Genomic DNA, 16,615 nt, shown 5'->3' with positions numbered 1-16,615 from the left:
TCACTTCCATCATTTGAAGTTGTCATGAAATATTCATTTCTATTGAACAAGCCACTTCACTACCATTTACTAGAAATCTGACATACCAATATATGAATGGTGTCCCACAGAGGCAATGCTCTTGTGCAGTGCACAACCTATATGGCTGTATGTGGTGGTTCTGATTCTACCATTTTAAGTGCTTACTATGTGCTAGGCATTGTGCTCAGTGCTGTATAGAACTGTTTAGTCCTCACAACAACTCCCTGATACTATCATTGAGCCCATTTTACAGATGAGGAAATTGAGGTCAAGAGAGGTTGAGTTGCTGACTCAAAGTTCCATAATTGGCAAATGGCAGAGCTGGGATTTGATCCAGGTCTGTGTGTTGCCAAATTCTTGGTGGAGAGAACCAAGTCTCCTCTGATAACCCTCAAGCCAGATCTTGCCTCTTTGTACAGGGAGTCCCCTTATATTCTAGAGGTTGGTGTGGCCTCCCACCCATCATCCCCCCACCGTGAGCCCTTTTTACCGGATGACTTGGATGCCAGATCCTTGTGCCAGCCCTTCGACCAGGAGCCAGGCTCCACAAGCTGTGATCTGGTTCTTCTCCAAGCTTTTCAATAGATAGCAGAGAAAGGGGAAAGAGAAATGGCTTGAGTGGGGGGCGATGGGCTTCCCTGTATGCCCCGCCCCCAGGCCAAGATGCTTGCAGAACCCAACACAGTACAGCAGGAAGGCTGAAGGCCAGGGCCCAGGGAGACCTAAGGTTGAGAGGGGCTTGGACCAGAATGTGCAACTCCGTGAGTTCCTGCTCTATGGCAGGAAGTGGCCTCTTGGTTTTCCCAAGGGCAGGGGTTCCCCTTGGCATGCTTCCCAGTTCTGGTTTCCCAGGATGTGCCCTTCATACTCCATTTTCTTCAGCCTGCTCATCCTCGGCAGGACCCGGGCCAGCTCTGCAGCCGCCTCGTCCCCAAGTAGATTCCAGGACAGCCTGCAGGGGAGGGGTCCTAAGGTCAGTGGCAGGAAAACAGTGAGGTCAAGGGGTAGAGACACGGTGGCAGGTGCGGAGGGCTGGGGACTAAGGAGGTTGCCACACAGGTGTGAGAAAGGCCACTTGATAGGGTGCTTGTGCGCCCGTGTGGAAGACTTTTCAGGGTGGAGATAAGTCTCTTCCCCTCCCCAACCCCCTTGTTGCGCTGGTCATCTTTCAAGAACCCAGACAGCTTGAGAGCTGGCTGTCCAGAGAATTTGGAGCACATGGTCTGCAGCAACAACGTCCTGATGCAAACTTCTACCATGCACGTGCCTTCAGCATCATATCCATGCACCCCATTTTCTCTAAAGTGGTCCTCCTCTCTGCTTTTTTTTTTTTTACTTTAAGAGATTAATCTTAGGTAATACTAATCACTACTATCAATGGGAAACCTGCGTTGACAATCCTAAACAGAAGGCAGTTACAACGACAAATACAGCACAGACAATAGTAATCATTTCTAGCCGGAACCTCCGTCCTTCCAAAGATGCTGAGCCTGTGGCCTGCCCCCTGCTGGTTACAAAGGGAGAATCACGAAGAAAAACGTAAGCAGAAAAAATTCAAGCACTTTCTGGCTGGTGATATTTCAAGACCGCAGCAGTTAGGTTGCACTGGCTCATCTCTGATTTACCTTTGGTATGAAATAATTATCTGCTCCATGGTCATATACACTATTTCTTGGCTTATCAAGTAAAAAATAAATCAGGAGAATCACCAGTGTTAGGTGTTAAAGATGCCTTAGCAGGGATCTGGAGGCTTTCTCTTTGGTGTCATGTAATGAGAAGGATTAAAACCTTTAAGATGGACAAACCATAAGAAACTCTTAATCACAGGAAACAAACTGAGGGTTTCTGGAGGGGAGGGAGGTGGAGGGAGGGGGTAACTGGGTGATGGGCTTTAAGGAGGGCACGTGATGAGATGAGCAGTGGGTATAAAACTGAACCTTTGAAACCAATAATTCATTATATGTTAATTAATTAAATGTAAATAAAAAATGTAAAAAAAAAAACCCTTTAAGATGCAAACCTAATACCCTCTTGGAATCCCCTGTGTCCTATACCCTAGGAAAGAGCATTTTCTTCCATTGTGTGGTCAGGGCCCCAGGCTAGTCCTCAGTGTGGTTTGCCCCTGTGGCTGCCCAAGGCCAGACCGTATCTGATTGCCAGGAGGGGAGTGGGCATAAGCAGGGGGCTGGTGGGGAGCATGCTTCACCACGAGCAAGAGGTTTATAAATCGAGGTTCTGTAAACCAGATGAGGTGATCTACCCAACCACCTCCCAAAGGGAAGGTCAGGGGCAAAGAGCTTTCAGGGACCCACTAGTCTACCTCCCCGCCTGCCCTGCTCCAGCCCACAGTGGGGGAAACAGGCAGGAGAGGCTGAATGGATTTGCCCAACATCACTCATGGCCACAATGTTCAAACTTCCTCAAGAGGAGGCTTAAGACCTTCCCCACTTACAGATAGGGGACCGGTCGGGGAGCTTTAGGCCGGAAGGAGGTGGGCAGCCAGGCCAAGCCCCCAGACCCCCGCCCTTTCCCGCTAGGGCTTGTTCCAAGCACTCACAGGACTTCTTCCAGCGCGGGGCAGAGCACCAGGCTGGCAGCTAGGGGCTTGGCTGCGTGGTTGTCAATCTCACAGGAAACCAGGCTGGGGACAAACAAGAGGACAGGCTGAAGCGTGACTGAGTCGGGGGCATCTCCAGCCAGCCTGCCTCTGCCCACCGTGCAGTCGGGGCCCGAGGCAAAGGAGTGGCCTGGGGTGGGGGTGGGGGGAGACTTAGGAAGGTGCCCCTTTTTGCCCCAGGCTTCCTTATACTTGAGGTCTCTGTCCCTTCAAAAGCCTTCCCAGGTGCCAGACGCTGCCTCCCTCCCCACCAACCCCAGCTCCCCAGGTGGTCAGGAAAGGCGACTCACTCGATCTGCCTGAGCAGTGGGAGCCCCTGATGGAAATGTGGGACCCCTGTCGCCAGACTGTTCACTGCCAAGCTGTGAGATAGGGAGACACCTGTGAGAGGAGCCCCGAGACCCGCCCTGGCTGCTCCTCTGCCCACACTCCACGGCCCACACTCACCTAATCTCTTCCACATATGGGCGTCCATCCAGGGCCTGGCTCAGGAGCAGCGCCCCCTCTAGGCTCAGGCCGCTAGAGGGCAGGCTGGGGAAAGGGGAGAAGGTGAGTGGAAGGCGGGTAGGTGTAGGGCTCAGGAGCCTTCCCAGAGCCCCCACGCTCAGCATTGTTTCAGGCCGCCCCATCAGACCATCAGGTCACTGTCACCCCAAACCTTCTCCCCATCCACACAGGACTCCGGGGGGGGGGCGGTGGTAAGGGCCCCCAGCTCTTTCATGTGTCAGTAAAGCAAGCTCTCCATGCGTCTCTTGGCTTGGCTTCCCTTGCCTGGAAAACGGAGCAGCTAGCAATCTGGCCTTGGGGCTGGCTGCTGGGAGGCTTTGGCGAGGCCCGGGGCAGAAACCGGTGCTTTTCTATGGCCCAGCCCTTTGCTGACACTGCCTCACCCGCCCTCAGAGACCGGTTCAGGGACACACGGAGTGCAGACCATGGTACTTCTTTTGCACATAAGGAAACCAAGACTCAGAACGGGTAGCGGCTTGGCTCACGGCCCAGAAGGCGCTGGTCACAACCCAGGACGAGGCTGGGTCTCCTGACCACCCTGCCCCAGGCTCCCGAAGCAGGGGAGGAGTGGGCAGGGCGGGGCAGGCCGTCCCAGCACGTACCACGACCTGACCTAGGGCTGGCAGTTCCGTTAGTGGAGGCCTTGATTCCCCAGCGCTGCCTGTGAACCCCTCCCGGCCAGCCGTGCAGAAGAGCCCAGCGGAGGGACACTCACTGTAGGACTCTCAGGTGGTGGGGCAGCCTCTGTGCCAGCCTCAGGGCTGTGACATCTCCCAGGCCGTTGTAGCCCAGCCTGGAAGAGGACAGAGATGAGGGTGAGCACCGGGCCGGCTGGCTCCAGACCCCGTGTTGCCCTGGGTGCCCCGGGGAACACAAAGGCCAGGAGGGCTTAGGGGATACGAAGGGCAGAGGGCAGCCAGCAGGACCCACACTTACATTAGCTCCTCCAAGTGCTTGCAGAGGGCGAGAGACTCCACCAACAGCACTCCCCCAGCTGGGCCAATGCCATTCCCTGAGAGGCTGAGGGTGGGTAGACATCAGACCCTGGGATACCCAGGTCCCCCCACCCGAGCGCACCTGCTAGGGCCCCGAGAGACCACACCCCCGCCGTAGACCTTCTCTACCCGAGGGGGCAGGAAGGATCAGACCAGGGCCTGGGCTGGCTGAAGATCCCACGGCTGGCGGGGCCTGCACGTAACCCAGCCCCACCGCTTGGACCCTGAGGATGGCACAGGAAGGTCAGCCTGAGGCGGGGCCAGGGTCTCCCCGTCCGCGGTATGGCTACTGAGGGCCCCTGTCAGGAGGCCTGACCACTCACTCTATCTTCCTGAGCTCAGGCAGCGCGGGGAGGATGGCAGCTAGGTGCTGGGCACCGAAGTCTCCGATCTGGTTGTGGCTCAAGCTTGGGGAGAGAACAACAGGAGGACTGGAACCATCCGCCTGGCCGCCATGTCATTTCGTCCACAGCCCCCCTCTCAGCACAGAAGGGGTAGTGATGTCTAGAGAGAGGCCCCAGCTCACACTGAGGCAGGCCCCTCAGCCCGTCTGAGGTGAGGACTTCCGACCCTTGTCTTCTGTTTCCAGGATGTTCTCCCTGGTGTCTGACCTGAATCCCTCTTGCTGCAGCCCACAATCTCACAACCCATCTTGGGGTTTCCTGACGGTCTAGGCCTGGGGTTGTGAAGGGGGAAGCGGGTGAAGGCACACGGATGAGGCTGGGCAGAGCATACTCAATCGAGGATCCCCTTGCTTTTCCCATCTCGCCCTGCCCAAGTTGTCTTGGGTTGGGGGACAGAGAGGCAACTCACCCCAGCTCCTTCAAGCTGCTGGCAGCTCTGAGAGCCTCCAAAAGTTGGAGGCAGCCGACATCACAAATACCATTCCTGCTCAGCCTGGAGAAGCAGAGGCCTTGGTCAGGAGCAGAGGCCCAGGCCTTTGAAGGTGCTAGGTTAGGTTTGCAAAGCTTTTACACACCAGGAACCCATATGTTCAACTTCAGGGGTTGGTTGGGGAGGGGGACAGGTAAGGTGGGAATGACTGTACCCGGAGTCCAGATGAGAAAACTGAGTCCAGGGAGGAACCATGACTGGCCATGTACTGCTGGTGACTCCCAGGCAAAGCGGAAACGCAAGCCCAGAGCTCCCTGCTCCCCTGGCCCAGGAGCTGTGGCCACACTGTTTCGTCTGGCCAGTCTCTGCCTCAGCCTCCATGTCAGGGAACGCCCGGGCCACCCTGGCTAATGGCCAGTTTCATGGGGCTCCGTAATCCAGGCAAATCATTTCTCCCCGGCACAGGTGTTCTAAGCAATGCAAACACTGGGCTTTTCCATAAAGCCAGTTTATTGACCTTTTCTGCACCCTGACCTTGCCCTGCCCCCATGAGGGGCGAAAACCCAAACCCAACAAACCACAGGAGGCAAACTGTCAAGGCGCTGTGTCAAGGATCTGAAGGCTGTTTTGTTTTCCTTCTTTTCACAAATTAAACTTTAGGGAAGTGCCTTTCGGAGAATTAATTTTGGATGAAATGACCTAGTCCCATCTGATATGCTTCTCAGAACTCTCTGACCTCATCTGTCACGCACTCTAGGCAGCCACGTGGGGGAGGGGACTCGGGGAGACACAAAGTCTCTTGGGTTTATCTGTAGTCGCCGCATTTTATATTTTGCAAAATCCCGAGAACAGAATGTGTTATATCTGTTAATCAAGGTGGCCAGGGGCCCACAGGAAGAACGCCAAGGTCACCAGATCAGAGACCATACTGTCCTTACTGACCCTCAGGATTGGTATTACTTGGGAGCTTGTTAGAAATGCAGAATCTAGGCAGCGCAAGCTCGTGGAATCAGAAATGTGAACGAGCACACCGGGAGAACGGTGCACATTTAGGGCTGTTCCAGGATTCGGGCCCAGCCCCTGGCGGTCACTCCTATAGCGGGAGGGAGCTGGTGGCAGCGGAAGGCAAGAGCGGTGGGCACTGACCTGGGAGGGCAGCAACGTCCCCAGGCCGGGAGTCACGGGCGGTCCTCAGGGAAATGCCTCTAGTGCTTCCCTGGGCGGGCGGTCCCCGCAGACCCCGGGTGTGTCCTCCCACTCATTCCCATGCGGTCACTGGGCCACTCACCGGAGGCTCTGCAGGACGCTCATGTGGCTTAGTCCCTGGGTGAGCAGGGCCAGGGCGGAGCTGCCCAGCGGCAGATGGCTGAGGCTGGAGGAGAGGAGGCCAGAGGAGGACATCACTGGGGTTGGGTCGCCGGTAGAGACCAAGGCCCCATCCAGTCGGCAGGCCTTGGTGCTCAGCAATCCCCAGGGTCCTCCAAGATAGCCATTTACATCCACACGAAGTAGACATATTGTATAAAACAAAACCGCATGAGGCATCCAAAGGCCGTTTCTCTGCATGAGTAAAGGCCACCCAGGCAGCAGGTCTGTGTTCCGAAGCACACGGGACCCAGTCTGCTGACCAGGCATCCTAGCGGCCCCAGAGCGGGCATATACTCGAGGTTGAGCACTGAGCTTGGGGCCATCCTGAGAAGTAGAACTCTCTCATCCCCATTTTGCAGATGAGGCACACTGAGGCTCAGAGCATGATTAGAGAGCTTATTAAAGGCCACACAGAAAGTAGAAGCAACACAACAGAACCCAAGGTCATAGGACTCCCGTTCCTGAACCCCAAGCATGTGTCACCCCTGGGATCACACTCCAGGCCCCCACCCGGGGCAGGAGAGGGGAATAATAATAATAATAATAAAATGAAAATAAAAATAAAAATAAATAAAAAAACAGGAGCCAGTACTTGCAGAGTGTGAACTCTGTGCCAGGTTCTGTTCTAAGGACTTCGTATGTATTATCTCATTTAATCCTTGCCACACCCCTAGGAGGTAAGTACAGCCATTTTTGCCAAAGTTAAGATGGGGAGAAAAGCACAGAGAAGTAATTTGCCCAAGCTCACACATTCAGAGGCATCCTGGTCTGCCTAGAATTGAGGGGGGCTCCAGGATGGGCGACTCTCAGCCCCAGGGAAACTGGGACAGCAGTCACCCTACCAAGGGTTGAAGCCAGGTGGCATGGCTCCTAACCAGGGGCCATACCCCTGACTATTCGGCCACAGATGGGGCAGGTGGAAGACGTCAGCTGGTGGCGGGGAGGAAACACTCAGAAATGACAGATCTGAAACGGGCAGGGGCGTTTGGACAGTGGGGAATCCATCCCCTCTCTTCATCATGCCCCCTTTAGAGCTGGGGTGGCCGAGCAGGTGAGAGGTAAAGAGAGTGGCACTAGTTGCCTGGGAAACCAGGGACAGATCACACATCTGTCCTGTTCTCTGTGGTACCTCCAGCCCCGGGTCCTGGCAAACACCTGTTAAATGCATGCATGAGCCAATCAACGATCTCATTGGGCCTCCAACACCCCCTCTCCCTGCCCCCATCCAACAAAAGCTTCCAGAAGGAAGGCTGACAGAGGTGAAGGCACATGGGGGAAAGATAAAGAAACAGCTTGGGAGAAAGACACGTGGGTCCTCTGGTCAAACGTCTCTCTGATACCATCCATGCCCCGGGTCCCCAGGACAAGCAGAAAGGGACAAAGTGGGAGAATTCTACTGTTACCGGGCAAAAAGTCAGAAGGCTACTTTTAAACCTTATTCAACACATATGTTGAAAAAAATCTGGAAGCAAATTCACACACTGCTCCTTCAGAGCAGTTTCCCCAGGGGGTGTCACTGCCAGAGGATTTCGTGTCCTTTGTTACATATTTCTGTAATTACGAAACTTTCTATAACCGGGGTATATTTTTGTCATCAGAGAAACTTAGAGATTAACAGTAAAAGAACTGTGTAAAAGGCTCTGTCTAGATACTGATATGACTGGGCACGGGGGGGTGGCTGTCCTTCACACTGAGACTATCTCTGCTCTTGTTGGAACCCGGGGACTTCCAAATTATAGGTGAGAGTAAAAATACTGCCAGTTCCCAAGGAAATGATTGTAAACAAAGAGCAGCCGACAGCTGTGCGTCTCACCTGCCCACAATTTGTTTCTCCCATTTCTGACAATAGTGTCCAGAAACACCGCCGGTCCCTCAAGTCCAGGCAGTTGGGTGGGCATGTGACCCAGATCTGGCCACTTGGAAGACTGTAAGCTTTGCTCCCCAGTGCTTGGCTTAGGGGTGGGCATGTGACCTGAGCTGGTCCAGTGAGAATCATCTAGAGCTTATAACTACAGAGAGAAAGGTGCTCCTTTTCTGTGAAGCTGGAGAGAGGAAACCTGCCACCCACAGAGACCACCTGCCTGAGAATGAAGTCAAGATGGGGTGGGGACAGGGCGGAGAGAGAGAACAAATACAGAACCCCTGGATACAGCCATGCCTGAAGTTAGCTGCCTTCTAATTTCCTGTGGCATGAGCCAGTCAGTGTCTGGCTTGGGTCAGCGTGACTGAGGATTTTATTTCCAGGGATCAAGCATTTTGCTGGCACTCAGCCAGGTAAGGGAGTAAAAGGGAGGGTAATTTGGCTCACCTGTATCCATCCAGGGATGTCACAGCTTGTGTTCACAAGAGAGGAAAAGGTTCCTAGGCTCCCAGCTCCTCCCCACCTTCCTCCCTCCCCATCACCACCACCACCACCACTTACTCGAGCCTCTTCAGCCAGCACATCCCCTCAAGGACCGTCATCAACGCTTCGGTGTCCTTCTCAACAAATGGGTTGTTGGATAAGCTGGAGGGGCCAAGTACAAGGTGAGTGTCAGCCAAGCCTTCCTGGCTCCTGGAGCTGAGCTATCTCACTAGCCATCTGCATCTCTTAGTGCCCTCAGTGGGGGCAACTTGGGGTCTGCAGATCTCGGACCACCCTCTTTGTCCAGGCCCCGCCGGGGCACTCCTGGCTGGCTCAAGGGCTGGGCTTTGGGGTCCCTGAGGAGGGGGCATGGCCGTTGGCCTTTGGCTGTCTCAGATGATCCAGCTGAGAAAGGATGCCCTGGATGAGGGCTGCAAAAGAGGAAGCCAGGACCAGGGGACACACAGACACACATGTGCAGTGATCCCTTCGACCCCACAGACCCCCCTGGCAGAGAAGGGCGATGACCCCCATTTTACATTTCATGTGAAATGTAAAGACAGAAAGACATGGTTACTCATCCTGGATCGCTCGGAGCCAGTGGTAAGCTGGGACCAGGAAGGCAGTGCTCAGCTTTCCCAGGCCACACCCAGGATTGCTGGGCTTCATCAGGGAGCCAAGAGACAGGCCGAAGTCTCACCACCCACCTTACCAAAGGCCCAGCTCTCTGCGCCACCCCTGCCCTCGGCTTGGCCATCCCTTCCCAGATCCACTCCCCCCACCCCCGGCCCCCGCCACCTCCGTGACTCACTCCAATTCCTCCAGGTGGTGGCAGTGGCTCAGACCAGATATCAGGTGGGCCAGGCCCTCAGAGCTCACACAGCTGGAGGTCAGCCTGGTGGGGGTCAAAGGCAGAAGGTCAGACAGGGACTCAAGGCCTTGAGAGCTCTAAGTGTTGCTAGCAGAGGCCAAGGAGGAGGGGTGGGGCAGGGGGGAAGGTGCCCTCTCTCCCTTCATAAATCTCCCCCACCTTGGAATCATTACACTTAGTACAGCCTGGACCAGTGGAGTATTTCCCTAAACCGTACTCAGGTAGCAACTTCACCACCTGTGCCATAGTCGGGCCTCACTGTAAATCTAGCTAGCGATGGGCTTTTACCACGAGCGCTGCATCTTTATTTAAACCACAAAGCTGAGTAGCAAGTACTAGAGAGGTGTTCAAGAGACACTGGCCCCAAAAGGACACTTGCTCCCGGATGCAATCAGTTGGTTTACAGGAGAATTAAAAGTGAGAAAAGCTTCATTGTGCAACCATCATACTGACGTTGGATTGAGGCAAGCCTTCTCAGGGAGGGTGGAAATCGGCAGACGACAATGTGAGAAAGGACAGGATTTTCTACAGCGCCTTAAAGTGTCTCCCTCCAAGATATGGGTTAATTAGAAAGGGGAAAACAGTAGCTTTGCAGGGGAAGAAAGCTGGCAGGCACTCCCCCCTTCAGCGGGGAATCACAGTTGTTACTGCCAGCATGGGAGGAGGGAGCGGGGTGTGGGGGGACAAAGTGTGCCTCCCCGAAGAGAACACAACAACACCTCTGTGAGTTTCTGCCCCAGGGGCAGGACCTAAACCTCAACTTGAGGGAACCCTGAAGCCAAACAGAGGGGAAATCGTGGACAAAATCACAGATGTAAATGTCATGACAATATCGTGCAAGACAAAGAGGGCCTGAGGACCCGTCCAAATTGGAGACAAAAGGCAAATGACAATTAAGTGTAGGGAGTGATCCTAGGTAGAATCCAGGACTCTGGGCGGGGGCGGTGCGGGGGGGGGGGGGGGGGGGGATGCCACGAACAACAGGACTGGGACTTTTGGCGCAAAATTGGAATATGAACAGTAGTTTTGATAACGATAGTGCAGGATGTTAAATTTCCTGCATTTTATAGGTTTACTGGGTTACAGGAGGGAATGTTCTTAGGCAATTCACTGAAATAGCAAAGGGTGAAGGGGCACATTTATGCAACGACTTTCAAATGGTTCGGTAAAAGAGGGAGGGAGGAGAGCAGAAGGGAGGGGTGAGGAAGGAGGGAAGACGGGAGAAAATATATTGACAAGGGGTGAATTTGGGAAAATGATATATGGAACTGCTTCTAAGTCTTCTGTTCATTTGCAGTTATTTCAAATAATAAAGGAAAAAGAGGAAATCACTCCTGCCATGTGGCAATGTGGATGACCACACACGCTGCTATCATTTCCTGGCCTCAAGGAGTCTCAGCCCCTGGGTTGGGGGAGGGGGCAGGAAGTGTGGGGGCAGAGCACAGCCTCCCAGTGAACGTCTCGTCTCGTCTGCATACCTGAATGTCTTCAGCTCAGACAGGGACCGAAGGAGGCTTTGCAGCAGCAGAGAGCTGGTGTCACAGAGGTTTACCTGGGACAAGCTGTAAAGGCCAGAGCACATTCCAGAGGATTTCAGGTTGGATGCTCCTCGGGGGGTCATCCAGCATACAAAGACGGGGGTGCCCAAAAGAGGGGAAAGAACCACCCAAGCGCTCGCAGTGGGGGCACCTAGGCCACCCTGGGGTTCTACCCCCACTGGCCAAGTGTGATTCTCTCCTGCTTGGGGAAGCAAGAAGGCCAGAGAAAGTAATGTTACCCCAGGCTCTGCTCATTCCCATGCTGACCATATCCTGGATTGGTCAGCTTCTCCCATGTGGCCTGGTTGGGGCACTGGGGGGTGATCAGAGAACTCAGGGCCCTAGCTGGTATTTCAGGGTTCTGACCTGAGCTGCTGCAGTCTGGCACATGTCTCCATCAGCTGCCAGACAAGAAGGTTGTGATGGGTCCCGAGGTCACAGTGAGCCAACCTGGAGGTAGATAGGGAGGCAGAAGTTTCTGAACACCAGTGACTCAGTCACTGCCTAGAAGGAGCTTACCTTTGAGGGGTAAATAAACACGAATGAAATAAAGTCCCACAATTTTCTATTCAATTATGGCAAGTGCTATGAAGGAGAAGTCCAGATGAGGCTGCTGGTATGGCGGTGCAGGTTGTTTACTGCACAAGGGAACATACCTAAGGAGGTGAGTTGGGGCTGATATCCAGCTATGGTCTGATCCTCAGAATGTACACAGGCAGGGCTGCATTCATTCAAAAGGGGTGACATTTTATTTTATTTATTTATTTTTAAAGATTTTATTTATTTATTTGACAAGTAGGCAGAGAGAGAGAGAGAGGAAGAAGCAGGCTCCCTGCTGAGCAGAGAGCCCGATGCGGGACTCGATCCCAGGACCCTGAGATCATGACCTGAGCCGAAGGCAGCGGCTTAACCCACTGAGCCACCCAGGCACCCAAAAGGGGTGACATTTTAATTTCCAAAATGAGCTGTATGGATTCGGATGCTGTGAATCCAGGCATCTGTAATGGTGGGTCATGGGAGAACTTAACTATGTCTGGGGGTTCAGAGGGGCTTTCCTGAGGTGGTGGTATTTCAGCTGAGACTTGAAGGATGAGGGAGAGCTAACTAGGTAAAGAAGGAAGAAGGTAGGAGAGGAGAGAACATTCTGGTCCAGTGATAGCCTGTGCAAAGGCCCCGAGGTCAAAGGGAGCAAGGTGGTGTTGGGGGAATTGAAAGGTGGTAGGGATGAGTAGAGCTGATACTGAGGTTTGGGGTGGGGTTGGGCAGGCTGGGCCAGACTTCTTTGGCCATGTAGACACTCTGGATATCAAAGGACTCTAAGCAAGGCACAAGACCCATTGATCAGAAGCAACAGTTATCCCCACCCCTGGCCCATCACCAGCTACCCCTGGGGGCCCAGGTACTAGGTCCTACCTGAGGGCCACGGCCTCTGGGTTCTCCTGACGGGGAAACTCCAACTGGAGAGAGAACTGCTGCTGGGTCTCCGAAATGCTGAGGAGAGAACGGGTAGCCAGTGCGAGGTGCACAGCAGCTTTCCTGTGGTGGCTGAGCTCCACCCAGGGCTGCCGGTCTACTGACTCTGAGCTCCCAGACCCAGGATCCATCTGGACCTAGGTCAGTGGGACTCTACAGCCTTTGCTCTTAGCTACTCCACGTCATTCTGTCACCTCTAGTCCTAGAGCCACAGTGCATGCTGACTGTAACCCAGGGGCCACTTCCAGACAATCAGTGTGGATGCCCAGCTGTGTCTACCTGGGATCCAGCAGCTCTTTGTCTTAATTCTGTGGCTGCCATCCTCTTTCTGGCCCTGTGGCTTGATTACTGCACAAGTCCCAACAAATATGTGTAGCCCCTGCCATCTTGGAGATCCAGAGAATTTGCAAGTGACACAGCGGTTACTCCACAAGGCCAGAGACTGACGTCTAGGTGAGGGACGGTCCCAATGGTCATGAAAAGATGAAGAATTCTGAGGGGCCTTCTCCCTCCACTCACCTTATTTCAGTGATGTTGCCTGAGGCCTGGGTGCAGACTTCTAGCAGGGCGAGCACCCCGGCTGTGCCGACCCACGACTCCTCCACCCTGTTGCAGAAACAGAAGGAGATGAAGCTCCCCTGGGGTGGGAGCTGGGGTGGCGGGGGGCAAGGGCGGGGCTCAGACACTTTTTGGCTTTATTTAAAAACTATAAAATTACACAACTAGGCACAAGCATAAAACAGGAAACTAACAACACCCTTGCTCTGATAGTTACTGCAATAATCCCAACGGAAAATATTCTTTTTTTTTTTTAAACAGCAGTTTTAGGCTTAAGGAAAGGTCCATATAGCGTTGCATGGCAAAGACAAGGAAATACAATCCTATATAGAACATCCCCATTTTGTATTTAAAAAAGGAAAAAATATGTATGGAAAGAGAAGAAAACATGGATAGAAACAGGGAAACAGGGGCGCCTGGGTGGCTCATTCAGTTAAGCATTTGCCTTCAGCTCAGGTCATGATCCCAGGGTCCTGAGATCGAGCCCCATGTTGGGTTCTCCGCTCGGTGGGGAGTCTGCTTCTCTCTCTCTCTCTCACCTTCCCTGTCCTTCCACCTCACTTGTGCTCTCTCTCTCTTGCTTACTCGCTCTCAAACCAATAAACAAAATATTTTGGAAAAAAAGAAATGGGAAGACAGAGATTCAAGAAAAATCTATTAAAAGTTGACGACAGTTGTTTAGATGGTAGAATTCTCACGAGGGGTTTCTCCCCTTCTTCCTTAGTTTCCAATATTTTTCCGGACTTTCTACAATGTGCGTGCATTAATTTAGGAGCAGGAAAAAAGAGAGTTGTTTAAGATATTTCTGCTTTTGAAGTTATGTTGAGTTTTTTTTTCTTTTTCAAAGTACTATTTTCTTATGTTCATCTGGATTTTCCACAAATCTCTACGACGAGGAAGGATTATTTTTAGAGTATGAAAAGTTTTATTTTAAAGCGTTATTTTGGGTGAGCCAGCAATGCTGGGTAGATACCCACAAGAACTGAAGGCAGAGACACAAAGAGGTATCTGGACACCACGGTCGCAGTAGCATAAAGAACCACAGACAAAAGGTGGAACCACCCAAGGGTCCACGGATGGACGGACGGACGGATCAACGGAACACGGTGTCTATGTACAAAGCAACATCAGTCAGCTTGGAAAAGGAAGGAAATTCTGATGCCTGCTTCAATGGGGATGAACCCTAAGGCCGTGATGCAGTGACACAAGCCAGTCATAGACAGGACAAATCCTGCCCGATCCCACTTAGACAGGGTCCCTAGAGCAGCCCGAACCGTGGATTCAGAAGGAGAATGGTGGCTGCTGGGAGCTGGGGGAGGGGGAAGCGGGGTTGTGTGTCTTGGGAGTGAAGTTTCAGTTTTCCAAGAAAAGAGCTGTGGATGCAGAACAATGAGGCTGCATTTAACACTCCTGAACTTCAGCCTTGAAGATGGTTAGGAGGATAGATTTTGTTAGGTCTGTTGTACCACAACTGAAGGAGAACGGCATCTGGGACAGCCACGAGACCTCACCGGCCTCGTCACTGGCTGTGCTGAGACGTGCCGAGCCCCGGCCATGAACTCAGGGTTTGGGACCCAGATATGTAACTGAGTCTCATGGGGCATTTGGGTCTAAGTTCCATTCCAGGAAAGTCAGGGGGAAGCTACCAGACAGAGCCAGCCAGTGTAGACACGGCCCAGTTGGCGCTTTTGTCCACAGGTCAGTGATGTAAAAGAGGAAAGCAGGGCAGGGGCGTGTGTGACATGGACTTAGAGTCCTAAAAGCCATCATCACTACTCCACGCCAGTGTGCTGCCTGACTGGCTTCTGGGTCCGACGTACCAGCTACCCCATTTGGGGACAGTGGGACCTTTTAGATCAGACTGGATCTGATTCTCTTGGGAATCCTCATTCAACTGCGATTGTGTGCAAAATGTCCTCGTTTTTTTTTTTTTTTTTTAAGATTTTAATTTAGCAGCTGGCTCCATAGCTCAGGGGTTAGAGCACTGGTCTTGTAAGATTTTAATTTATTTATTTGATAGACAGAGAGAGATCACAAGTAGGCAGAGAGGCAGGCAGAGAGAGAGGAGGAAGCAGGCTCCCCACTGAGCAGAGAGCCCGATGTGGGGCTCGATCCCAGGACGCCGAGATCATGACCCGAGCCGAAGGCAGAGGCTTAAACCACTGAGCCACCCAGGCGCCCCTCGTTTTTTTAAAATTCGTGGTGAAATGTTTAGGAGGCGTGTTTTACAAGATCTATAACTTGAGGACAATTTAGCCAAAAAAAAAAAAAGAAAAAAAAGATGAAGCAAGCATAAAGAACCCCCAATAACCGCCAAGCCCAGGGTCTCAGGACAGGAGTCTTTCTACTGCTGGTAACTTCTCTCTACTGCTGGTAACTTCTCTGCTTTTTCTGAAAAATTTCTTTTCTATTTATTTATTTGCTTTGTGATTTAAATTCACAATAGTTGACTTACAGTGTACTACTATTTCAGACCCAGAGTTTAGTGATTCTTCAGGGGCCTAGAACACCCAGTGCTCATTCCATCCCATGCCCTCCTTAATGCCTGTCACGCAGTGTCCCCGTACTCCCTTCCCCCTCCCCTTCAGCAACCCTTTTCTGGAAGTTTTAAAATGATCCCCCTGAGCAGGCACACCCTGTATCTGCTATGTTATTGTCCTCTTCGGGTTCTTGTTTTTCTTCAGTGCCCAAGGAGATGCCCACCTCAAGGACGGCAGCCTCTCCGTGGGCCTGAGGGGGTTTCTGGGGCTAAAGGCAGGGCTCAGGTGGCAGGGTGGGGTACGGGATGTGGCTGGGGGCACGATCCTGGGGGAGACCCTTTATTGGGGGCCCTGAGCGAGACAGTACCTGAGACTGAACAGCCCCACCGGCCACCTCAGCAGACTCAGCAGTCGCGTCAGCTGCTCCAGGCCTAGGCAGCACCGGGTCAGCCTGGGGACAGAGGTCCGTCACCGGGGTGGCTCTCACTGGGAGCCCCCACCCTTCCCCCACTCCCATGGGTGGGCCCAGTGACTCACGTGAGAGCCGTGAGCTTTAGGGCCTGGTTCAGGCCGGTGGCCAGTCTGGACACATGCTCTGGCCCAAAGTTGCACTGGCTTAGCCTGCGGGCAGAGGGGAAGAGGCAGAGCCCAGGTGAGGCCTGCTGGGGCTCCAGGGCTGCTGTCCTGCCTCTTCCCATCTCCCCTAGGGCCGGCGGGGTGCCCCACACAGAGGACAAAGGCTTGGAATCAGGACCTGAGAACAGGCCCATGATGCAGCTCCCGCTCTCTTGAGAGCTATCTCTTGAGAGAGATCACCCCGCCCACTGCCAAGAAAGGGCAGGTGTGTCCCTTATTGAGCCCGCACTCCATGCTACCAGGCCCTGGGCCAGCGTCTGGGTAACTGGAGGAGCTTGCCTTATACACAGCATCTCATGCGATTCCAACCATGTCATTTATGGGTGGAATCCTGTTTCGGTCCACGCCAGCCTGACCCTAGGCCCAAACCTCC

General features: G+C 53.3%; 1 protein-coding gene across 24 annotated transcripts in view; it reads right to left on the bottom strand.

Moving 5' to 3' along the window:
* Nucleotides 1-16,615, bottom strand: part of NLRC5 (NLR family CARD domain containing 5) — an 85,751-nt gene that overhangs the window by 1,373 nt on the left and 67,763 nt on the right. For 17 of the 24 annotated variants that reach the window (XM_045076089.1, XM_045076085.1, XM_045076091.1 and 14 more), the window contains 18 exons: nt 16,144-16,227; nt 15,974-16,057; nt 13,088-13,174; nt 12,509-12,586; nt 11,462-11,545; nt 11,036-11,119; nt 9,498-9,581; nt 8,765-8,848; nt 6,263-6,346; nt 4,954-5,037; nt 4,464-4,547; nt 4,082-4,165; nt 3,861-3,938; nt 3,086-3,169; nt 2,929-3,000; nt 2,579-2,662; nt 890-973; nt 512-595 (listed from right to left, as the gene is read on the bottom strand). In XM_045076089.1, coding sequence (XP_044932024.1) covers nt 512-595; nt 890-973; nt 2,579-2,662; nt 2,929-3,000; nt 3,086-3,169; nt 3,861-3,938; nt 4,082-4,165; nt 4,464-4,547; nt 4,954-5,037; nt 6,263-6,346; nt 8,765-8,848; nt 9,498-9,581; nt 11,036-11,119; nt 11,462-11,545; nt 12,509-12,586; nt 13,088-13,174; nt 15,974-16,057; nt 16,144-16,227 — 1,491 coding nt within the window. Of the gene's footprint in view, nt 1-511; nt 596-835; nt 1,778-2,578; nt 2,663-2,928; nt 3,001-3,085; nt 3,170-3,860; nt 3,939-4,081; nt 4,166-4,463; nt 4,548-4,953; nt 5,038-6,262; nt 6,347-8,764; nt 8,849-9,497; nt 9,582-11,035; nt 11,120-11,461; nt 11,546-11,751; nt 11,817-12,508; nt 12,587-13,087; nt 13,175-15,973; nt 16,058-16,143; nt 16,228-16,615 lie in introns of those variants that run through there. The other 7 variants (XM_045076097.1, XM_045076100.1, XM_045076106.1 and 4 more) reach the window with 5 other exon arrangements.

This window comes from Mustela putorius, unplaced genomic scaffold, assembly GCF_011764305.1.
Source record: "Mustela putorius furo isolate JIRA1106 unplaced genomic scaffold, ASM1176430v1.1 tig00000174_pilon_pilon_pilon, whole genome shotgun sequence".
Classification (NCBI taxonomy): domain Eukaryota; kingdom Metazoa; phylum Chordata; class Mammalia; order Carnivora; family Mustelidae; genus Mustela; species Mustela putorius.
This window is presented reverse-complemented; position numbering and strand designations above follow the sequence as displayed.